Raw genomic sequence first — 25,213 nt, forward strand, 5'->3', positions numbered from 1 at the left:
GAGAGCCTTTTAACGCCCTCCTCCCTCCATTCCTCTTCTCTCTGGATTCTCCAACTGAAAGTCTTTTCAGCCCTGGAGCAGTAGATTGTTTTCCCTTTTCCTAGCTTCTAGTAAATTTAGGTTTCTATTTGTGAGAGGGCATGGGAGGCACTTAAGTGCCACTCCCTCTACGGCTTTCCACATAAGAGGCCTTCCACACATCGCTAAATATCTCTCAGTGGAGGAGAGGGTCCCAGTGTACACACAATTCTCTGTTGAACCCAAACCTTGTATAAACAGGATGTATAGCACATGCACTGCTTGTTGGAGGCAGAGCCCGGAGCGTTTCTTACTCCTGTGTATATTTTGTTGAATGAAAGTTAATTCTCACCCATAGTCAGTTCTTAAACTCCTCTGTAGGCCTGCTTTGGGGCAAGATTTAAAATGTCTTCAGCAAATGTGTCATCAAAGCACAATTTGGCCAAATCCTTTCTAAGAAAGAAACCTGGACTTTGAAGAGTGAACCGATTTCTGGGTTGCCTGGTAATTCTTTTTTTTGTGTGTGTAATTCTTTTTTATTTGTAGTACTATGAGATGTCCTACGGCTTGAACATTGAAATGCACAAGCAGGTAAGCACTTTCCTCTTTATGAAATGGACTTAATTAAGAAAACAAACTTAGATATGTGCAGAATGTTTATGGCCCCTCCTGTTTGAAAATCCAGCTTGGTTTTGCTGCCCTGCCCCCCTCCCTTTTCCTTGAGTGGATCCAGTCCTTGAAATGCCAGCTCTGAAGCTTTGCGTACTTGAGGGATGGATTGAGCTTTTAGCATTGGAGCTTGTGAAATTAGTCCTGGTCTTGGATCTTGGTGGAGGATAAAGGACCAAAGGGAGAGTTGTACCTTCAGGATCTGCTTTACAAACCTTTGAAAACCCTGAGGTGACTGGCTGCTTTTATCTGTTTTAATGTAAAATTCTCTAGAGGAAATGCAGGAGGAGGGTTGTGTTTTTTTTTTAAATGCGATGTTCTGCCTTGATAAGATTAAACTTCAAGAGCCTTAAAAGCCAGGCCAAGCTGAAATTTAAAGGAGCAAAGCCACTAACTGCTTAAAAACACAAAGCCAGCTTGAAATACAGCACTAACGCCTTCCATTTGTGAGGTAGCTTTCTCATCTTTGTCTTAATTGGAAGGCAGCTGCGGTCCCATTTCACAGAGAAGGAAGCTGAAGTTGGAGAGGTGAAGTAACTTTTGCCCACAGGCAGCCTCGCTAGGGCTGTGGAGATGGCTGGGGAGTTGAGCTCAGCTTTGAAATCCTGAAGTCAAACCAGTTTGGCGAGTCCTGTTGTCCTTTGATGGATATGTAAACTACCTCATATTGTCACTGTTCTAATAACAGTATACCTCAAACCGTGCAAATACAAATACCCTTTATCTCAATGCATATCAGTAACTAGTCCGGGTGCGGGCCTGGGATGTGGGAGAGGCCTGTTTGTGTATTTGTGTTCCAAGGAGAGGCTGCCTATAATTTGGCTTGGCTGGCCGGTGGAGTTGACTTGGCACGTATAAATGGCACAGGCTGGTTGTTCTTTTTAACAATTGGTGTTCTTGAAATCTCAAAAGACTGTTGACTCATTCTAGCCTTTGGTGCCGTGACTTATATAGATTTTCTGCGCTAAATTAACAGTCATTTACAAGGTCTGTAAATTATACTTTTTAAGGGGGGGAGCTCAAGGCCCCAGGGCAGGTAAGCAGGGCAGGTGACCTTCTGGAGCCCTTACAGGTTCCAGCTCGCTCTAGTGGCTTCATACAGAGCCTCTTTTGAATGTAGAATTTCTTTTGCCCTCCCTGGGAGAGCTCCACTGTTACTTGAAAAGAACCTGGATTTATTGATCATGTCCATAGCCAGTTTCTGGCCTAATGGGGGTCTGTGCTTTTCAAAGGTACATGAAAGCAAACCTTCGTGTGTAAAAATAGATGAAGTTTTCACTTGTTACCCACGGAAATAGTAAGCAGATAGCGAGATGGACCTCTTCAGGGCAATGGGCTCGAGAAACAAGTTCTGCCCAGTTTGAGGTGGAACTGCCTGGCTCTGAGGAGTCATAGAATGCCTGAAGTAGAGTTGGGGTCCCAGGTGTTCAAGGAACCTTGGATAGCTAGGCCAAGGTGTCACCATGTCTCTTTCTTCACCCCTTCTTTTTTCTTTCTTAGTATCTTGGGTGTGTATAAAGAGGATAATTGCACTTGGGTTTAACATTTATAGCAGCAGTTTGCCTTAGCACTTTGTAATTAAGGTGTAACATGTGGTTGCATGTTGTGGTCCTCAGGGATGGTGTCCCCAGGTCTGGGAGTGGATGGTGCCTTGGCACAAGGAATCCACTGGCCTGGCAGAGCAAAACTCTTCTCTGGGTCCTGGGGACACTGCGTGTGCCTGCAAAGAGTTAAACATCTTAATGAATTTGGTGGGGATGTTTGTATAAGAGCAGCTGTGAGCATCTGGGACTCCTGGCCATTCCCCAGACTGGGCTCTTAAGGGAGAGAATGCCTGAGGTTTGGCAGCATTGTCGCGTTTAATCCTTTCAGTTGCCCCTTTTTGTTTGATGAGTAAGGAAACCGGGACTTGCATTGGAGATACAAGTGTAGGACAGGAGCTCAGAGCTGAGACTCAAATCTAGGTCTCTGGCTTTCCAAATTGAGTGTCTTTCTCTCTCTCTCACTTATTTTTCTGCCTTTTAGCCTCAGAGTTGTTCCCATTTGTTTCCTCACAGGAAGAGAGAGATGGAGAGAGGGGTATGTGTGGGTGTGTGTGTGTTTGCCTGCTTCCAGTGACCTTATGGGGTTAATGGCAATCTCTGAGTTGGGTGAATCCCTGTGGCTGTGTAGGAACAAAGAGGCGAGGAGGTGAATAAACCAGGCACTGAGCAATGCAACCCTGACCTAATGGGGCTGGCCACTCCCCAGACTTGCAAGGGTTCTGCAGAAGAAACCCTGCCACTAATTGTAGTGCTGGTCTTGGGTGCATTTGGCGGATGGTGGTTAGGCCTGAGCAAACAAGTTTATCAGCTGACCTGTTTAGCGGTTGACTGGTGTTTTATCTGCACACACAATCAAGTGACTGGAGTGCTTGAATTATTCATGCAGTGTCCTGCCCTCTAGACTTGACTGTTCGTGTGATTACATCTGCCTGGAACAAACAGGCTGGATTCTTCATCTTTAAACTGGGGCTGGGGTGGGGGCTGGGGACTGTCTGTACTTCAGTAATAAACGATCCTCAGAGCTAGCATCTTAAGTATTCTCGTGATCGTTAGCCCACTCTCTTACACACACACGCGCGCGCACACACACCCTCATCACCACATATTTCTTAAAAAGCTCTTATTTACTGGCTGTGTGGGAAATGCCGATTAGCTGAGAACCTCTGGCTCTGCCAGATGGGCCCAAGTATTGACAGAGGACAGCTGATGAGGTGCATTGAGCCCAGTTTTATTTCACTAGGAGGTTCCACTCCCTGTGGCCGGCCCCTTCCCTGGCTGTTTCTCTGTCTCCCTCTCTTTTTCCAAGCTGTCAAATCCCAGAGAAGTAGTAAATGGTTTCTCCTCTTACTCTTCTACTTCCCTCCCTAATTACAGTAGAGATTACAGAAGGTCCTGGTCTGGGACTTTTAGAGTCACCTCCCCAAACCCCGGCTTCTGGAAAGAAAGTCAAGTGATTCAGAAAGGCCTGGGAGTTGAGGTGCCCAACCAGCTCCCCAATTACCATCATACTCCTGCAGAGGCTCCCCCATTTCAGCCAGGAGTAGCAAAGCCGGCTTAGAAAGAAGACCTCCAAACAACTTGTGCCATGAATTTGAGGCACTGGTATCATAAGAAGCTAGATCCATCTGCCTTGTCACCCTCTCTGGGTGACATCATATGCCACCATGATAAAACCAATTTCAACTCATGGTGATCCCACATTCAATGACTGTTTTTTCAGAAGTGGATCTCTAGGCCTGCCTTTCAGGGCAACTCTGGGGGATTTGAACTGCCAACCCTTTGATTAGCAACCAAGAGCATTAGCATTGTACCACCCAGGGACTCTTAAGACTGATTACTTTCTTTGTAAGTTTAGAAGCTCTTCCTCTAAGCTGCTTTTGTAATCTTGGAACTAGGAGGGCCCTGAGGCTTCTGATCCATGATCTGTAACCTTTTAAGTTACAGATGAAGAAACTGAGGTGAGCTGGTATGTCCAGAGTCCTACTTGCTATTTTACTAGACTTGAGACTAACCCAAGTCATTTTTTTTATGCAAGACTCAATAAATTGAAGAGTGCTCATTTGCAACCTGAGAGCACCCTGTGTCTTTAATTATCATTGCTTCTCTCTGATATCTCAAGAGGCTGAGGCTACAAGCCTAGCAGCCCCAAAGTCCAAAGTACTCAATTTCAGGTTGTATAACCGTATCAGCTGAACCCTTCCTTGCCCACAGCCCTGCTCCAAATTGCCAGCTCTTTATACAGCTAATGATTGGTATATGCAGTAATAACACAAAACGTGTAACTAGCAATCCCAGAGGTAAAGTTCATGGGCAAGGTGAAGGTGGTAAAACTTGTGGGCTGTTTTACCTGAGGGTATAGAAAGCCAGAGGGGTGGCCATGAATGAAGGGTGGAAGTAAGCACTGAGAGGTTTCCAGCTGTCCCTCAGCTCCCCTTTACGGGTTTTCTCAGTAATGAGGGACACAGCTGGAAGATCTCTGAATTTGAGTGACCATCAGGAATAAGCTGGTGGTCAGTGGAGCCATCGGATGGTGGGACCCTGCCAGTGAATGGAGTCTGTGTCTTGGCAGGAATGAGAGGGGGCCGTTTGGAGATTCGGACAGGACAGCTATAAAGTTGGACAGGCCCTTGTATTCGTGTGGTATCTAGGTTGAGCTCAGAAGTTAATTCCAGTGTTATTTCTTGGCCAGGGTGCTGGCTCCCATCAAACCTCTCACTTCCATCAAAGCTCACCTGCCTCACGTGTCCGTCGCCTCCCCACCCACTCCCACAGTTCTGACTGTCTTTGTTTTTGGTGAAACATTCTTCTAGGTCATATAGCCCTGGTCTGTCCACTTGCTGTTTAGAGGTAACTCGTGGTTGCTGTGAAGCTGAACACTGACACTGATGTGTCAAATGCAATAATTGTTACCCATAGAGGACAGTGTTTAGTGGAGCTCCCGATTTAAAACAAGCATGTAAGCAGGAGTGGCATCCACTTCCGAAGTAGCTTTCCTCTGGAAACCCTATGAACCTGGAGAAAGGACGAAAGTTATACAAGAGTCCAGGTCTTTTGTCATAGGGTTGCTATGAGTTGCCTGTGACTCGACGGCACTTAAAACAACAACAGGGGCAAGAAGATGATAAGTTTTCCCCCTGTGAATTCCCTGCTCACTGATGCTGTCTCTCATGATCTCATTTGTATAGCATGCTGGAAGCCTCTAATAGATGCCCAGTAGACAAGTTTTCTGATCTAGAATTACTTGGAGGGTGGACTGCCAACTGCCATCAAGTCGAAATTGACTCAGAGCTGATCCTCCAGTTGTATTGCCAACCCAAAGGTCAGCTATTCGAATCCACCCGAGGCTCCGAGGGATTAAGATGAGCAATCTTTCCCACTGGAGGGTCACCTAGGAGTCTCTTCCAACTTGATCACATAAGACAGTAACAGTAAGTTGCAAAGGAAGAGATTACTCATCTTTCTCCTGAGGTGGAATATGAGAAGAAATAGGAGGTGGATATGAACTACCTGCCTCTGAGTTGAGAGGGTAACTCCCTAACCACTAGGCTACCGGAGCTCCCTTAAGCCCTAAGAGAAGGATCAGGGAAGCCAAACCTAGCCCACTCCTGTGTAAGTGGTGCTGTTTCTTGGTGAACCCTGTATTAGATTTTTGAAGTTGTAAATCTTTACTGGAGAATGCCTGTCTTGCTCCTTCAGAGCAGCTGATAGATTTGAACCTGCACTTTTCTTAGCAGCCCAGTGCTTTAGGCATTGTGCCACCAGAGAGGGAGGTGGTGGAGTTTGGTTGTGGCCAGACTGCCAGTTCTGCAGGCATCCCCCCTGTCCCTGTGCATCCAGTTTTTTCATCAGCAAAATGAGGGGGTTGGATTCATTCCTAAAAGAGTTATTAGGGGCCTGGGACGTGCCTGGTGCGGGCTGGAGGTGGTTTCGCAGACGAATAAGACACCGCTGTCCTTCCCTCTACCAGGGAGCCAGGCATCTAAATAAGCAATTGCAATGCAGTGAGGTAAGTGCTAATGTGGACTGAGTGTGGCAGGAGCACCCGGGAAAGGGAGGCAGGTCAGAGAAGACTTCACAGAAGAGCTGTTACTTGAGCCAAGTCTTTAAAGGGAGGTTGGTTTTTGCTGTGTGCCGGCAGTTAAGAACTGACTGATAACAAGATTGCCCATTCTTTTCCTGCAAATCAGCTAGTGAATTTGAGCCACCTGCCTTTGGGATAGCAGCATAGCTTCCAGCCACTATGAGAGATTCACGAAGGACCCTTGGTGACACAGGGATTAAGTCAGGAGGTTGGTGGTTCTAACCCTCCCAGTGGCCCTGAAAGAAAAAAAAGACTTGTTAATCAGGCCCAGTAAGGATTCCTACCTTATGGGGCAGTTTTGCTCTGTCCTGTAGGGTCACTGTGAGTAGAAACCGATTTGACCAGGCTTTACAGTGACAGCGGCTTTGGAAGGTCGACGTGAGCGGCAGTCTGTGTAAAAGGTCTGGAGGTATTTTCTGGAACCACAAGCCTTTGAAATGGTGGAAGAGAGAGAGCTGCATTTGGGAACTGAGTCCAGGTGGAGACGTTTCGCAGCTGCCTCTGTCCTCCTCACGCCCTCCACTCTGTTGTCCTCCACTCTGTTCCCCTCACCAGACCTCCATGCACATATGACCCTTCCAGGCTGACCCTAGTCTGGTCCCGGCTGGGGGCTGGGGCACTGGCTGTAGGCCTGGCCCCCACCCTGGGTAACATGCCGGCTTGAACTGTATTCCCCAAAGTGGCATTGTCTCCTTCCCCATGCTGGTAATTCTGTAATGACTGGTTATGACCTGCCCCCTCCCCCATATTTAATTCTCATCAGCCCAGCTCTCCACTTCGCTATTAATGATAGCAGCCAGCAAAATAGCTTTCAACATGCCGTTGACAGTCTGGTTTAAGAGAGCACTTGAAGTAGTGCTAGACAGCTGAAAGCACCCATAATTGTGTACCAGAGTGAGAACTGCGTGCTTAAGGGCCTTGTTTTTATATGCTTAAAGGGACAATATCTTGTTTTCAACAAATGCTCTCAGAGAGACTCACAGCCCAGCGCTTCCTTCCCTTCCCCGCCTTCCCACCCTTGGCTTTTCCTTTTCTTTCTTCTGGCCTTTCAAAATAAACACTCCCTCTCCAGTCTGAGGAAGGAGAAACTTAGGAAAGGGGGAATTTCCTGCCTCCATGAGTGGGGGCTGTGTGTACGTGGAGGGGTGGGCTGGGCTTATTTCTTGGAAGCATCCTCCATTCCAGACAGCAAACTGTGGGTGGCAGCTCCCCCCCACCCCCCTCCCCCAGGGGCTGTTGGGGCCTTTCCTTTCTCAAGGAGGTATGTGGGAGGCTCACTCCCCCTCTCCATTCATTTAAGTTCTTTTGTTTGCTAAGGAAGGTTGCTCTGGTCAGCATGGGGGTGGGGGCTTCCTCAACTTGTCACTGAATGTTTAGGTTGAGACCCCTTTGATGGAGGATGTGAGCAGGGGCCAGCCTGTTCAAGGGTCACTCATCAAGAACCTTTCAGCCCCTGTACGTCAGAGTCCAGGAGTTTTGTTCTTTCTGCCAGAAGTCCTGGGACAGCAACCTTTAAACAAGCACTTGGCTGCTAACAGAAAGGTCATTGGTTCAAACCCAGCGAGTGACTCTAAGGGAGGGGGAAAAAACCCGACAGTGTGTGGCTGTATTCTTACTCATTGCATGGAGTCGGTTCAGCTAAAAAACTGACCCTCTCTGTTGGGTTACAGAGGCTATAGATTGCAACAGGAAGAGCCCGCCCGTTTTTCTTCTAAGGAGCAGCTTGTGGATTTCAACCACAACCTTTGGGTTAACAGTGAAACTTCTTACCGACTGCCAGTCATATGAAACAGTTCTCAGTCATGGGGTTTCCCTACGAGTTGAAGTTGGAAATGCCTGAATACAGCATTTGCTCTGCAGAGTCCCTTCCAGGTGAACCATGCAGATAAGTGTGGCTGAGGACTTGTATTTTTAAATAGAGGTTCATGCCAGGTTTAAAAGGTTAATCCCGTCTGTCTACTTAGCCTTACAGGTTTTGCCTGAGAACAAACAACTGGGACCCTTCTACCCCAGCAGACTTGGCATTATTGCCTTGAAGATGCAGTGTAACCTTTTTGGGAAGAGATTCCTTTATCCTAAATCACCATATCTTTCCTTTATTGACTGCATTCTGTGAAGGGTATGAAATGAGCTAAGTTTCCAGAGGTGAAGTAGACCAGGAATCAGGACTGAGAGGCCAGGGCAGCCGTGTTGCAGTCGGTGGTCTGTGTTGTAGTTGGTGGCTACTCTGTTTTCAGACTGACAGCTCCTGGCACCATAGGATATGGATGGCACTTAGCTGTGTGCCCTTTGCCACTCCCTCCCTCTCATTCATCGACCTCTGGAATCACCCAGATTCTGAGGTCTTGCGGTGACTATCACCAAATGATCCCCAATTTGAGAAACTCAATCTTCCAAATACTGTTGATACTAACATAGAGTCTTGCTTTTTCTCTAAGTGCTCAGTTGTTTGCAAAGCAGATTATAAGTCTTCATCTTAGGTTCCTAAGAAGTTAGATACCTCGGTCCAGGAGAAAGAGCATGGGGATAAAAGCTTCAGAGCATGGCATGGAAGGCCTGGGGGGTGAAGGGTCCCGTTCACACCCAGGGCCGCTGCAGTGTTGTGTTCTCCCCAGTATTTAGGAGAGGTGGGTGCATTGTGGAGGGGGGGCATTCCCAAGGTCCATTGCCTCTGACCTAGCAGCTGTCTATCCAACCCCCAGCATGAAGATTTTGTGGATACTCAGGGAGGGTTCTTCTGTATTTTAGGGGTTTCCTGGACCCATTATCAAGCTTTCTGCGGAGAATGCAAACTTGAGCTTCTGAGAGAGGCCTGTGGGCTAGAAAAGACGTGATTACAACTGAGGTGTGTCACCACCTTTAAGGTGTTATACGCCTTGGAATAGATTCTGACTCATGTTGTTAGGTGCCATGGGCTACCACACATAGAGACTCTATAAACAGCAGATCTGAACCTTGTCCTCTATGGTCCATCCTATGATCCTGACTCATAGGAACTTTATGTGACAGAGGGGGCTCTGGTGGCCTAGTCCCTAGACAGCAGCGCTGCTAACTAAGCCAGTCCTCAGAAGAAAGCAGAGCCATCTCCTCCTGTGTGGTTTGCAGCCTCGGAAACCCAGTGGGAGGCCAGCTGTGAGTCAGTTCTCCCATGACAGTGAGTTTTACCTGCCCTGTAGGCTTTCCTGGGCTTTACAGAGGCAGATCAACAGGTCTTTTCTCTCAGTGGAGTGGCAAATGGGTTGGAATCCTCAACCTTTCTGTTAATAGCTCAGCGCTTAGCTACTTGGGCCAATACAACTCCCAGGTATCTTAAGGCATTTTAGATCTTTATCCTTGAGAGCTGGAGAAGGTTTAGAGGATTTAGAAGATTTAGATGTAAAAGGAAAAAAGAATGCAAAGGACAAGAGATAAATAAAGGAGAAATGATAAAGCATTCAGGGAGTATAACAGATAACAACAGCAACAACAATTGGGAGGAATAAGGAATGGGGAAGAGATAGGCAAAACTGAATTTAGGACTAGGGAGAGGGGGTCAGGGACTTAGAGGTAGACTCTGCTTGACATGTCCAGGCAGACAGGCTGTCTGGGTTTGAAGTTCTGTTGTGGCCCTGTCGCTTTCCCTTTACATCCTGTACCACCAGTATTCACAACTCTTCAATTTTTTATTTATTTTTTTTCTGATTCTAAATGTACCTGTATTGACCCAATTAGAAAGGTTACTTTGGAGACAGGTTGTGCACTGGGGCCGGCTCCTGCCACCTGGTGACCCTAAGCACAGCAGAACTAAATGCTTCCAGGTCCTGCTACATCTCCACAGTCTGGTATCAGACCCTGTGTTCATATATGCTGGTGATTACTGGCTGGTTTTTGGAAGGCCATTCTTCCTAGTTAATCTGGAAGCACTGGTGAATCGTCTTAGTAACATGCAAGCCTCTGCTGACAGATGGGTGGTGGCTTCATGGGAGGAACATGGTCTGGGATTCATATCCAGGTCTCCTACACAGAAGGCTGGGATTCTACCACCGAACCAGCAGCCCAGACGCATGGACATAAAGTTCTCTCTGCCAGTCGTGTGGCACTGCGAGTACCTGGAGTAGCTGGGGGTGGGGAAAAGATATCCCTCACGTGGTTGACTGTGAAGGCATTGGGCTTAAACTCCTACACCCCTCAGCTGGTCTGTGATCAGAATGTCCTCCCACTTCACGAATAGTTCACTGGGGAGAGCCCTGAGTAAGTCTTCTGACTCTGATAAAGCCGTGGCATGCTTTGTCCTGCTGAGAGTTTGAATTGGTGCCGACTTGTACAGGGTTGGGGGAGGCTGTGCAGTGAAGAAGAGTTGACAAGGGGTGAAAATACATACCTTGGAAGAATTTGGGTTCAGTCCCAGACCATCATAATAAAATGTGTCGTATGACTATTTCAGCCTCTCAGCGCATATAAAATTAATGTTCACAACTAGTGTTCACAACTCTTCAACTTTTTTTCCCCTTTGGTCTATAAAGTGTGCAACAGCGTAATGAAAATGTTTGAGAAAAGTGAAGAGTTACCCAACTGATAGAGAGGCACAAAGTGAACACAGTTTGTTGGGGAAATGGTGCTGATAGACCTGCTTATACATCTCGAGTCTGTGCTTAATGCACTGTCTGCCAAGTGCAGTAAAACATGGTGCAGTACGCCAGGCATATCTGCCCTGTCCACTCTAGGGGAGTAATGCGTACAGGAACTACTGGCCCTTAGTCAGGTCCAAACTCGGGCACAGGAGAGGCAGCACTTCTCTCTCTTCCTCACGTTGCTTTCTGAGTCAGAGCCGACTCATAGCTGACCCTCCAGCGAGCCTTCAGAGACCATAAAGCACAGGAGAAGAGATTGCCTCTCTCCCATGCAGCCACTGCTGGATTCAAACCAACCTTTTTTAGGTTAATAGTGCAGCGCCCTGTGGACCAGGCAACCGGAGCTCCCTAGAAGCAGCCGGTGATAATAGTAAATAAATGGAGTGAGGGGTCAAACAGCTAGTTGGGACTAGAGTAAGTATGAGAACAAGGTGATGGAGGAGGGAGTTGGCCAGGATTCATTGATCAACATTGATTGCCTGCTGCTTTCTCTGTTGTGTATTGTTGAATTGGAACCAATGACCCATAGCTGTCCAGGTTCTCAGAGGCAGTTGATGGCCCATCTTTTTCCCGTGGAGCAGGTGGTGGATTAAGACTGTGTATGGATTGAGGCTCAATGTCAAGAAGACAAAGATTCTCACCACTGGACCAATTAACAGCATCAGGATGGATGGTGAAGAGATTGAGATTGTTCACAGCTTCAGTTTGCTTGGCTCCACAGTCATCACTCTTGGCACCAGTAGCCAGGAAATTAGAAGACGTATTGCCATGGGAATGTCTGCTGTTAGGGACCTCTCCAAAGTACTGAAGAGCAATGGTGTCTCTTTGGAGACTAAGGTGTGTCTGATACAGGCACTTGGTCTATGCATCAGAGAGTTGGGCAATGACTAAGGATAGAAGGAGAATTGATGCCTTTGAGCTATGGTGCTGGAGAAGAGTATTGAAAGTACCATGGACTGCCAAGAAAACAGATTTCATCCTGGAAAGGGTCAGAACGGGCTGCTCCTTGGAGGCAAGGATTCTAAAGCTCCGTCTAACACACGTCTAACATACTTTGGACATGTTGCAAGGAGGGACAGGTCCTTGGAGAGGACATCATGCTTGGTGGGGTGGAGGGACAGCGCAGAAGGGGAAGGCCCCCTATGAGGTGGATTGATTCAGTGACTGGGGTAATCGGGATGGGTGTATCGGAGACAGTGTGATTGGCACAAGACAGAGCAGAGTTTAGGGATGTTGTATATAGCTTTGCTATGAGTCGCAAGCGACTCGATGGCATATAACAACCACCACCACCACCACCACCTTTGGGTTGCCAGCACAGCTCCTTACCACTAGGCCACCAGAGCTCTCCACCTTCCCAGCAGCTGTCTTTTCCTCATAACTCTTTCTGAGGGAGAGGGCTATAGTCTGGTTCTTATTGCCTAAGAGAACAAGTCCTAGGGACAAACAGACCCTGGATAAATTAGGGAAGACAGATGGTCTCACCCTGTCTCCTACCCGTCCATGTCCATTGTTAGATTGTCTTCTGAGTAGCTTCAAAACCAAGACACTAGACTTGAACTGAGGGGATACAGTAAGGACTGAAAATCAACCCCCATCCCTTGCCAAAAGCTGTCCCACTCTGCCAGGGTCCTTCCGTGGCTGATGAAACACTGCTGACCCCTAGGTCACTCAGTGCTTTGACACTTCTCAGGAGCCCAGCCTGCAGGAACTGCTAGATCCTTTCTCCTCACCCTTTTGGGTTTTGTCTGTTTTCTCTGACCTGACTCTTAACTCCACTTGGCAGGAGCCCTTACTCAGCTTTCCTTCATTGTCCATCCGCTTGACCTTCCTTCCTGTCAGCATGCTGAAGGAACACGGAGCTCTCCCCGCACTTTACGGAAGTGGGTGTGGTGCCCACAGTGTTGCCATCGGGTTGATTCTGACTTATAATGACCCTGTAGGATGGAGACTGTCCCTTGGGGTTTCTGAGGCTTTAAATCTCTTAAGGAAGCACAGTATCTCAGCATTCTTCCCTGGTCAGCAGTTCAGTGAGTTCCCAGTAATCCAGGTCTGCTGGCTCTTTTGTGCTGACGAAGTCTTGAGTTTCTCCATCCGAAGCCACTTGGTTCTCAAAGGGAGATCCTGGGTGGTTGGGTGCAGGAACCTTCAGGATCAGGAGCTGGGAGGTGGTTTGTCCTGATAGACTTCCTCACTAGACGCTCTTGGGCTTGAGGCCTAGATCGCGACTTGCTTTGGAGCTTTGGGTAGATACTTCACCTAAGTTTCTTTATCTGTTTCACACTCTTCTCACTCCTCCCGAGTTGATTCTGACTCACAGCAGCCCTCCATCAGGTTTCTGAGGCTGTAAATCTTACGGGGAAGGGAAGAGATTACTCATAGTTCTTGGAGCTGCTGATAGGACTGAACTGCTGGAGGTGGGAAGTCTTGGTTATCAGTTCGACACACTACAGGCTACACCAGGAAAGCTTTTTGTCTTCTCTGGTGGAGATGATGATAATAAGAATGCCCCCTGCCTCGAGCAACGCTCTCTGCTAGAACTTTCTGCAGTGTTGGAAATCTCGAACATTTGCACTCCCCAATATAGTCATTCCCCCAGCCCCCTTACAGCTAATGAACGGTTGGAATGTGACTGAAGAATTGCACTTTCAATTTTAATTATACCGTCTCAGGAGGCATCATCTATTGGTTAGTGCAGTTATAAGGGATGTTATAAAGATTCCTATCAGATGGTACCTATTATGGCTTTAGCGTGGTATCTGGCAGTAGAGAGATGTCAGTAAGAGGTTTTCACAATGGGACAAAGTCTCAAAGGTTGAGAGGGCCTCAAAGAGGGCAAGATCCTTGGTGTAATACGTAGAGCTTACCGGAACCATTTCTCATACGTTGTTGTTTCTCTCTTCATATGCCAGTCTCGCAGTGTAGATGTCATGAACCCCCACACAGCAGATAGAAATACTGAGTTTAAAGAGGCTAAGTGACTTGCTCATTGTCTTGTGATGGACCAGAGCAAGTTAAAAGCTGGAAATCATGTGTGTTTCTTCTCACACCGGATCTTTTCCCCAAGGGCCGTAACAGGATCTGGTTTTTTGAAGTGGTCTTGTGTGCCCATTTCCAGCCCACTTGCACTTGAGAGTTTGGATTCCATTGATGGGAAGTTTCTGGACAGTTTGCGAATTTAGTAAAGACATAAATAAGCATTATCCTGGGAGCTCAGGTGGCCTCATCCACAGGGAGTTGTGTTGTCAACCCAAAGGCCATTCCTCTGGTGGTTCAAATCCACCCGGAGCTTTGCAGAAGAAAGAGATGGATGGTCTCCTTCCATTCACTGTACAGCCACGAATGAACCTCAGCACTATTGCCATTTGAGACTGGATAATTATTTAAGGAGCTCTGGCAGCTTGGCAATGAGGAGTTGCACTGAACCCAAAGACTTGAATCCACCAGCTGCTCCATGAGAGAAGGATGGGCAGTCTCTGAAAACCTGCTCGAGGGCCAACTCTGAGTTCTTTGTTTGGAGGTCTGTCCTATGCATTGCAGGATATTTAGGCCTGAACCGAAAACTGTCATGTCAACTAAAGCTCTGTGTGGGTGTGTAGCACTGTGCTCTGTAGAGTTTTCTTTACCTTTTTTTGGGGAGGGCGGGTTGGGGGAACCAGTTTGTTGAGGATACACACAGTAAAACACAGTAAATATACACTAGTTCCAGGATTGTCACACACAACAGTTGGTGACATTGATACAGCCTATCTCTACCAGCCTTTTCTGAGTTGTCCCTCCCCAATGAGATTAGATAGGAACTTCCTCTAAAGTTCTTGTCTAATCTTTCTAGTTGGTCTTGTCACTTTGATCCCATATAGATGGTGCTTAAAAAGAGCATATTGCTCAAGGCAGGCATTTTTTATTAGTCAAGCTAAACTAGAGCTTGATTTTAAAAAGATTCCAGGGGATTTTTTTATTTCAGGCTTAAAGATGATCTCAGGCAGTAGTTTCAGGATTTTGTCTAACCACCATGGCCCCAGGAAGTCTTGAGTCTTTGAGAATTTGAAATTCTGTCTTTCCTCTCTTTTAATCAGGGTTTTTCTGTGGACTCTTTGATGAAAATGCTTGGGAATGGGCACCATCCACTCTTGTGGTCTGAAGGCAAAGGAGGTAGTTGTTCATAGAGGTTATAACTATGCATTCCGTATCAAATTCAGGCTCACTGCCATTGAGTCAATTCCTATTCATAATAACCCTTGAATGGATTTCTGTGGGTGTAAATCTTGATGGGAAGAGACTTGCCTGTGTTTCCCTGGTGGAGTCAGTGGTGGGTTTGAACCACTGGAGATCTGTGGCCTTTGTTTAGCCGTAAAACACAACTACAGACCATACCTCCTACATGTTCCATATGGTCCTCCTAGTTCCTGACTCCTTCATGGTCTCAGGAGAATAGAGACCAATTTTTGTACCTTGGCTGGCACCTCTTTGCAAGCTTTGAAGACCCTAGGCACTGAGCAGAAAGCTGGGAGGCAGAACAGAAGCCAGTTACAGGTATGTGCTTTGACTCCAAATCTCCAAACCCAGGAACCAAATCCCATTAGGGTTTTTGAGTATTAACATACACACTCGCAGCAGCTCCTTTCTTGTTATAACCACTGGTAAATCATATTCTCAGCATTGTTCTCTTCTTGGTTTTCTACATACGTGAGATTATACAGTATTTTTTGTTTTGTGATTGACTTATTTCACTCACCTTGGTATTTTAATATCTATCCTTCGATATTGCAGCATGTATCAAAACTGCTTTTCTCCCACTGATGTAGTAGTTTCCCATTGTGTGTGTGCACCACATTGCATCTGTCCGCCCGTGTTTTGAATATTTAGGTTGTTTCCACCTTCTGACTGTTCTGAATAGTTCTGCAACAGATATTGGTGCACAAGTCTCTATTTGAATCTTCACTTTCAGGTCCCAGAGAGGAATTGCTGGGCCATATGGTTAGTCTGTTTTTAGTCTTTTGAGGAACAGTGCATTCCCATCCGCAATGAATAAGGATTCGAGTTTCCCCACATACCAACATTTGTTATTTTCTGTTTTTGTTTGAGCCATCCTTGGTCGTAGGAGTGAAATGCTATCTCGTTGTGGTTTTGATTTGCATCTCTGTAATGGCTCATGGGGTTGAACATCTTGTATTTTGGTGGTTATTTCATATTCCTCGCTGGTGTAAGGTCTAGTCACGTCTTTGCCCCCTTTGAGGATTGGGTTATTTTCCTTTTTGTTGTTGTTGAGAGTTTTCTGGCTATTTTGATTCCTAGAACTTGTCAGATAATATGGCTTCCAAAAATGTTCTATCAGTCATTCATTTGTCTTTCCAGTCTTTGGGTAAAATCTGATGAACAGAAGTTTTTTAGTTTTATGCAGTCACTCTTGTCTTTTGTCAAGACGTTTGTGCATTTGTAATTATGTTAGACAACTTGTTAAAAGCTCAACCTCATAGCTTTATGCTAGCATTATCTTCTAAGATTTGTGTGCACATTTAGGTCATCAGTGTGTTCTGAATTTGATTTTTTTAGTTGTGGTTTGAGGCAGAATCACTTGACCATTGATGTCAGAGTTTGTTTCCGGACTCTCAATTCTACCCCATTGGCTTCTGTGTCTGTTATGAGGCTAGTGCCATACTGTTTTGGTTATGGTAGTTATAGAGTCTATTTTACCATCTGGAAATGAGTCCTGATTTGTTCTCTAGCATAGTTGTAGCCATTGGGAACTTGTGCCATTCCATATAAAATTAAGTATTGACTTTTCTTTAGAAAGTCTGGTGGCCTTGTAGGTAAGTGGTTGCGCTGCCAACCCACAGGCAGGGAGTTTGAATCCACCAGCTGCTTTGTGGAAGAAAGGTAGACAGTATCCTGTGCAATTTACTGCCTCTGAAAACCCGCTGGAGGCTCAGCTGTTAGTCAGTTCTGACTGGATAGAAAGTTTCTGTAAAGAAAGCTGTTGGTATTTTGATCAGGATTGCTTCCGTAGGGATTCTAAGGGGAAATTTTTGAAAAGAGTTTCACCAGGACTTACTTGCTGGGTGTTTTTTGGGTAGACTCCTGACCCTTAACTTCCAGTAGAGTTGAATCCATAGCATTACCCTAGTTGTGATACCCCAAAATGTCCCCAGATATTACCAAGTGTTCCCTGGTGAGAACCCCTGTTGTAGGGGAAGAATCCTGACTGCAGAGCTGAGGGGTTCTGTTGTGCCCTGCTCTGCTTTGTGACCTAGGACTGTGCTGTATCTTCATCCACAAAATAAAGGGTTAAATTAACATAACTGAGTGTGTTTTTCAGACCTCCCATTCTATGAATTCTAACTTGTATGGTGGTGCTTTGGGCCAAGGTCTTTTTTTGAGGTGTAGATTATACAAGAGACAAGTTGCTAAATAAATGCTTTGATTTTTATGTGCAAAAGACACCATTCCCATCTCCTCCCCCTGCTTTAGTATCTGGGGAGAGAGGAACCTCAGATCCTTTTAGTTTAACCTTGGAGGTCCCAGGCCACCAGAGGGCTGTGCTCTTGGGTGGGGTAGATAGAAAGGGTTGTGTTTCTGTCCCCTAACACTGACCTCCTCTTCTTGTCACCTGAGTTTCCCCCAGAGCCCTGTCCTTAGGGAGCCATAGCCTGCATTTCATTTGGAGCACTAATCTCATAGGGAGACTCCCCAAATTTAAAGAATTGCCTCTGCAAGAGTAATGTGACTTTTACAGCCTGTTGAGGGGCAAGGGGAGATTTGCATAATGTTCCAAGGGGGATTAGGTGGCTGGGGGTTACCATGGCAACCTCTCAGGGATGAATTGAGAATTTTTCTTCCTGGCAGGAGTTGGCCAATGGAGTCAGAGAAGGTGGGGGAGGGGGAGGAGGTTATCTAAGGGGAGGGGGGAGGGAGGATGGGGGTGGAGCCTGGGATGAATGGGCTGTGTTGGGGGAAGGTGTAATCTGAAAAAGCTTTCCCTGTTCTGTCTGTACAAACTAGCTCTTTGAGGGCCACCCCCTGCAGTGGGTACCAGGCAGGCAGAATTTAATGTGTTTGGGAACCAAGAAATTAAAAGTGAACAAATATTTAAAGATTATTGGATCTTGTTAACAGGAATCCCGGAGGGTGGAAACTGAGAGTCTAAGAGACTTGAAAAGTCTTAGAATCTTAGGGTCTTGGAGTCCAGGAAGGACTTGAGCTGCCATCTAGTAATTCTGCCCCATTTTCCTGTAAGTGGCCATTGAATACTCCCTAGGACGGGGAGCTCATTTGCACACAGCCCCTGCTTCATTTTTGAGAGCTCTGATTGTTATAAACCCCACTGCCATCAAGTCTGCTGGTTTATAGTGACTCTGTAGGACAGTAGAATTGTTCCTGAGGATTTCCTAAACTGTAATCCTGATAGGAGCTGACTGCTTCATCTTTCTCCTGGGTTTAACCTGCTGATGTCCTGTTAGCAGTCAAGCCCTTAACTACTTGAGCCATCTTGGCTCTTTCTGATGATTACACTGCATCCAAATCTACCTTCTTCATGTGATGGAAATTGAGGCCCCAGCTTGGGGTAGACCTGAAACTAGATTGCAGGTCACTTGATTCTAACTTGCCAGCTCTCCAGTCTGGGGTCACAGCCTGTGTGTTTCTGTCCTCATCTGCCTCACCCACCCTCCCTTCTACTTAGAATGCTGGAAGGAAATGTCGGCGATTTCTGGGGGACCCTGGGGGACCCGGGATAAGAGATGGATTTCCTTTTAGGGAAGCACATAGTGTTTGTTATGACACTGGTGCCGCAGCCCCAGACACTGCTGCCTCTCATTTGTCCTGGCTGGGTTAAGGTGAGCATGTCCCTCCCACCCGGCCCTGCGTCCCTGCTATCATTGTCACTTGAGGGATACACAGGCAGTCATGTACTGACTGTCCCTCCCAGGCCAGGCCAGCGTTCCTCCTCCTGCCCCCAGGAGACAGATTGTCCGCAGGGTCATGCGAGGGTCTGGGCCTTTCTTGTATCAAGTCCTCCCAGCATATAAAGAATTCAGAAGGCTTCCTCGGAAGACATAAATATTTAATAGCGTTGTAGTTATATATAATTTGATCAATATGTCAGTGCTAAAAGAGCCTTTAAGGAGGCTCACCTATCATTGAGTAATCTGTGATGTAAACCCTCAGTGGTCCCCTGAGTAGCAGGGGTCATTATCTCCCGTGGCTGTTAAGTGGATCATTTATTTACCCCTTCTTACACTCTTCTTCCCCCCATAACCTGTGGAGAGAGTAGAATGGGCCTTGGGAACCCCACTTTCACCTTTGGAGGGCTCATCCCTTTCTGTCCCCATCCTTGATAAAGAGCCAACGTGCTTTATTTGGCAAGGAACTCTGGGAAGGGATGTCTACATCTAGTCAAATCATTGAGGGCCTATCAATTTAGAATTACCTCAGATCTGCAATGGGATATTTTAAATTAAAATCGCCCAGGACACATTGTTTCACAGTCTTCCAGTATTTTTGTGTGTGTGTGTGTGTGTGTGTGTGTGTGTGTGTGTGTGTGTGTACCATCAAATCAGATCTGACTGGTACAGGAGGGATTGTCCCTCCTTACCCGGCAGAGCATCTGGTGGATTCGAACCATTCGCCTCTGGGATTGTAGTTGCAGCTCCTTGCCACTAGGCCACCAGAGCTCCCCAGTCTTCCAGTATTTGATTGCTAGTTGCATGTGGTGCCTGGCTGCGGGTAGGCTGCTGGGAGGATAGAGTCCCCTCTTCTTCGTCCTCCCCGTGCCCCCATGAGCTTAATTAATCCAAGATGAAGTCAATGTATTTTGAGTGCTCAGGACTCAAGTCAAAGGGCCAGGTAAAACCTGATTAAAATTCAGGAATGACAGAAGTAACTGAGACCCTGATCCCAAAAATCTACTTGTAGTGATTCTGTGGAAAAAAGTAGAACATCTCCGAGGAATATTTGTGGAAGTAGAATGCCACATCTTTCTTCTGTAGAGAAGCTAGTGGATTTGAACTACTGAGTTTTTCTTTATCAGCCAAGTAATTAACCACCAAGCCACCAGGACTCTTTGATTCTCTCTCCAAACTCTTTTTTTCCGGAGGTGTGAGCTGTGGTGGCCTAATGTGTAAGGAGTTGCACACTAAACCCAAAGGCAGGTGGTTCAAATCTACCATCTGCTCAGTGGGAGACAGAGGAGCTATCTTCTGGGAGATTTACAGCCTGTTCAAACCTCCTGGTGGGCCAGCTCTGAGTTGGTTCTGACCTGATGACAGTGTGTCATTCAACCAGAGACCCAGACACCGGGAATTAGGAGTCTTCTCAGAGGTCACTAAGCATGCTAGACACAGAGTTGGGGTGTAAACCCATAACGTGCTATGGTTTTTTGGAGGATAAATCTGCATCTCATTTTTCTTACACCCATTCACAACTGAATCTCTAGACTCCTAGTCACAATGTACAGCATTGCCCAGATTTTCCGTTTAGGAGTGTGAACAGGATTACAGTAGGAACAGACAATACCCCTTGGCGTGTCTGGCAGACATAGGATTCCAGTGGTGGTGTAGTCATTAGGGAGCTGGGTTGCTAACCTAGAGGCCATACCTCTCTTGAGAGTTCGAATCCACGAGCAGCTCCTTAGGAGAAAGATGGGCAGTCTCCTCCCCTGTGGTTCACAGCTTCAAAAATCCAACAGAGGGTCAATTGTGAGTCAGTTCTTTCTGTCTCAGGAAAAGACAGAGAGAGGTCTTGAAGGATCCTCATCTGATTTGACTGCTTTGGGCTTGCCAGCCAGTCTTAGCTTCTGAACCACAGATTCTGAGCATTAGACACTTGACATTGACAGATAGGACATCCCTGCTGTTGCCTGGAGCCTCTGACAGACAGTTCCATGCAGCAAGTAGAAGCCAGGCCATTTCTGAGAGGTTTTGGAATGGTCCATGCTGTGCAGACTGTTTCAGGGGATTGAGTTCCATCCTAGGTCAATTCTGAGAGGTTTTGGAATGGTCCGTGGTGTGCAGACTGGTTCGGGGGATTGAGTTCCATCTTAGGTCAATTCTGAGAGGTTTTGGAATGGTCCATGCTGTGCAGACTGTTTCGGGGGATTGAGTTCCATCCTAGGTCAATTCTGAGAGGTTTTGGAATGGTCCATGCTGTGAAGTCTAGTTCTGGGGATTGAGTTCCATCCTAGGTCAATTCTGAGAGGTTTTGGAAAGGTCCATGCTGTGCAGACTGGTTCGGGGGGATTGAGTTCCATCCCAGCTCATTGCCGAGTATCTCCCCACATCTCCAGGTGGCTTGGATTTTCTCCGATCATCCTTTAAACTTGTGTGATGTTGTGTTTTGTGCAGCATTCCTAGAACAAATCTGGAGCTCTGGGGGTGATCAAGCACTCAACTGTTCACCAAAAGGGTCGCAGTTCGAGCCCATCAACCACTCTGCAGGAGAAAAGACTCAGTGATATAAAGGTTCCTATAAAGGACTCAGTGATAGGTTCCTATAAAGGTTACAGTCTAGGAAGTCACATGAGGCCATTCTCCTCTGTGCTGTGGAGGGACACTGGATGGCTTATTGCAATATAGAAGAAATAGGAGCGGTGGTGGCTCAGTAGTAGGATTCTCACCTTCTATGTGAAAGTTTATTTTTTTGGTAATGAATCTCATGAGCAGTCACCACCATCCGTGCATCACTGGAGGCTTGCTTGTGGCTTATGATGCTGACAAGTTTCAGCTGAACTTCTAAACTTAAGAGGGAATAAAAAGAAAGGCCTGGCTATCTATTCCTAAAAATCAGCCAGTGAAAACTTTATGGATCATAATGGTCTGACTGTCGTAGGGATAGTGCAGGACTAGGCAGAGCTGGACGGGGCAGAGTTTTGTTCCATTGTGTATGGTGTTGCCGAGAGTTGAGGGTAGATGTGACTCCAGCTGACAACACCATAGAGGAAAATAACATGTCACAGAGCAATTTAGAGGTGGTTTAGTGTTTTAAAGCGCCAAATGATGGCTCTTGGATGTTATAAGTTACCTTGTTGGCTTCTTCCATTTTGCACACAGCAAAATTGAAGCCCAGATGAGGGAAGTAATTTGCCCAAAGCCTCACAGCTGGATGGAGGGCAGCACTGGGAGTAGAAGGCAGGTCATTTCTGAGTGGTTTTGGATTATAGCATGCTCTTTAAAAGTGGCAGGTTTCTCCTGCTCTTTGTTTGTTATTTGGCTCAGGTTAAACTGAAGTGCGCCTTCTCAGAGCCCACGGGTACAGATGGCTGGGCAGTTTAAAACTAAAGACTGGCGAGACCGTTTTGTGAAAGTGCCTGTCGTCTGTGTGTCAAGCATTCGACTAAATACAAGACCAGGGACTGGGCTGGCTGCTGACGAGAAAGAGGTTTGCTGGGCCTGAGGAGTAAGATGAGGCTCTGTATTAGTTTCTTAAGGCTGCTGTAACAAAGACCATAAAGGCAGCAGGGTGAAATGAAGGAAATTTATTAGCTTACAATTCCTGAAGTCAGAAGATGGGGTGTTCATCGGGCCATGCTCTCTGGAGGTTCAAGGAGGGTCTCATCTTTGCTGGTTCCAGCTTCTGCTGGTTCCTTATATCTTGGGTTCCTCACTGTCACCAGTCTCTTCCTCTGTCTTCAGATGGCTGTTTTCCCTCTGCTTTAGTCTGTCTATGCCTTTTGTTGGCTTTTTATAAGGTCCCCGACTCCTTGGTTGCATGTTCAATCGATTTCCAACAGCAAAAGTTGGTAGAAAACATTTATTTCCTCCTCTTTGGCTCAGGAGATGAATTGACCACAGTAACTGAGGTCCTGGGGGTAGGTGTGTCAGAGACAGTGAGATTGGCTCAGGATAGCGCAGGGTTCAGAGCTGTTGGCGCCTGGCGTTGCTATGAGTCCTGAGCGACACCACTCTTGGATTAAGGCCCATCCTACTCCTGTAGGGAGCCCTGGTGGCATAGTTGGTGAAATGTGGGGCTGCCCAGTGGTTCTAATCCACCAGCTGCTCTCCAGAAGAAAGGTGAGCCCGCTCCCATAAAGATTTCTCAACTCGGCTTGTTGCTGTGAAGTCAGAACTGACCCATGACTGACTGCGCTTCCGTTGGGTTTCAGAGACTGAAAATTCCAGGAGAGGAGATTGCTCATGTCTCTCCCTCAGAGCAACTGGTAGATTTGAACTGCTGGAGGGGTGCTAGCCTCTGGGTTAGCAGTGCAACTCCCTACTGACTACGCCACCAGAGCTCCCCTCTTCAGTAAAGATTTCCGTAAAGAAAACCCATGGGGCAGTTCTCTATCCTGCATTGCTGTGAGTTGGAATTGACTCCAAGCAGAGCGCTTGATTTTGTAATCCAGTATGACACTCGTGGCGTAGTAGGTTAAAGTGTTGGGCTGCTAACTGAACGGTCAGTGGTTCAAATCTACCAGCCAATCTGAGGAACGAAGATTTTTCTCCGGTTTTTCATCATTCTTCTCCAGCTCATTGCCATTGAGTCGGAACTGACTCATAGCACACCCTCCAGCTGATTTTTTGAGGCCGTGACTAACGCAGGAGGAGATGGCACATCTTTTCTTTTTTCCTTGTTCCAACCACCAGAGGAGCCTTTGGATTAGCTGTTCAGCTACCAAAGGACTATACGCCCGTGACTCTGCAACTCATTGATGATTTCACTGTGAGTTAGAATCAGATTGACAGTAGTGGGGTTTGGGTGTGTCCCCCTTAGTTTCAAATAAAGTTACTTTCACAGGTACAGGGAGGGTTAGACATTTAAGCTCCCTTTCTTGGCGACATCATTCAATCTACAGCACACTCCACCTCCCCCCTTATGTTGTCCTGGGCGATCCCTGAAGTCACAGTGGTTGTAAATACTACATTGTTCGTAGGGAAATAACCTTTCAGACTCTGCTCAAGTGCCCTCAGTTTACAGCAAGATGTTTGGAGGTCCTGCTTTAATGAGGAGATGATCATGCAAATGGGAGCCACTAAAGCACATGGAACAGATTGCTCTTTAGGAAATTGCACTGCCCCCCACTATCTTGTTTTCTGTCATTTATTTCCCCTAATAATCTCGACAGCAATGTTGAGCAGATGTTGCTACCAGGGCTCGGTTGGGGGTGCGGATTCTGAATCTTCCAGCAGGACCTCTGTGCGTGTCCCTCTGAACTTGGTATCTGTCTGTGTCGGGCAGATTAGTTCCTTCTGAGGAACAATATTTTTCCAGCAACGCAGCCTCCCCCCTTTGAACCACACTTGAAAAGAAACTTTCAAAGGCAGTGCCAGCCTCCCCAAACACCTTCTTTCCAGTGTGCTTTCCAAAGGAAGCCCTCTTCCTAGCCCCTAACACCCACTGCCTCTGAGCTTTGCTTCTGAGGATTTGGCTCACAGACGGCAGCTTTAAAGGACCAAGATGGCAGGAAGGATGGAGTTGGTGCCCTGGACCACGGCTGCTGTATTGATAACAGATTGTGCCGCATGGTCTAAAGGAATTGTCCAGCGTATGATCTGAGTCCAGCGTGTGATTTGTTGACCTGTTACGGTTGTTGAAATCACTTGTCTTGATTCTCTCCCCTCCCCTTTTTGGAACTGTTATTTAGAGCTGTTTGAGTTGGCGCAAATGCTGTGTTAATAGCTATCCTAATCTAAAATACTGTCAATTATTAACTCTGACAGTTTTCTTTTAAAAATACTTCTCTGAAGCTTTTTCAGCAGTGTCAAAATTTGGCTTGTTTGTAGGAAAACATAGGCCACTGTGTAGTAATTTTTGCTGGCCACCAGTTTCCTCATCTGAAAAGTGGGAGTTTTGGTAAATGTCTCTCATGTAGTGTTGTCATTTCACACACAAATGCAATCCTGTAACAGGTTAGTGAATCTTAACAACCCTTGTTATTAATTATTGCTGTCAAAGAGTGGGTTTACAGGAGTTTTCCCCTCCCCTACGTAAAGCCATCAAAACTTCTTACATTTTAAGAAAATACTGTTACGGTTCCCTGTTCCTTTTGAGATGCACTTGTGTGTACGGAACCTGCTCTCAGTGTTGTAGAGATGGGAAAGGCGTGATCTCGAGTTGAACTGCTAACCAAACATGTTGCATCTCAGGCAGTTGGAGTTCACCAGTGGTTTGAGGGAGACAGATGGGCAGTCTCCTCCTCTTGTTAGATTTACAGCCTGATGGAGGGATGTTAGGAGTCCAAATGGACTCAGGCATGAGTTTTTTGAGTTTAAGAGGAAAATCCAGCTGAGCAGCAAGAGATGCTAAAATTATAACCGGGAGGGATAGGTTTGCATTAACCGACCTTACCCAGAAGAAAATCT

The 25,213-nt window shown here is 46.6% G+C and overlaps 1 protein-coding gene across 6 annotated transcripts in view; it reads left to right on the plus strand.

Annotated features, from left to right (window-relative positions):
- Window positions 1-25,213, plus strand: part of TLE3 (transducin-like enhancer of split 3 (E(sp1) homolog, Drosophila)) — a 60,543-nt gene that overhangs the window by 2,878 nt on the left and 32,452 nt on the right. For all 6 annotated transcript variants that reach the window (XM_006888349.1, XM_006888347.1, XM_006888348.1 and 3 more), the window contains exon 4: window positions 565-609. In XM_006888349.1, the coding sequence (XP_006888411.1) occupies window positions 565-609 (45 nt within the window). The remainder of the gene's footprint in view (window positions 1-564; window positions 610-25,213) is intronic.

This window comes from Elephantulus edwardii, unplaced genomic scaffold (genome assembly GCF_000299155.1).
Source record: "Elephantulus edwardii isolate Elephantulus edwardi_28Jun2011 unplaced genomic scaffold, EleEdw1.0 scaffold00066, whole genome shotgun sequence".
Classification (NCBI taxonomy): domain Eukaryota; kingdom Metazoa; phylum Chordata; class Mammalia; order Macroscelidea; family Macroscelididae; genus Elephantulus; species Elephantulus edwardii.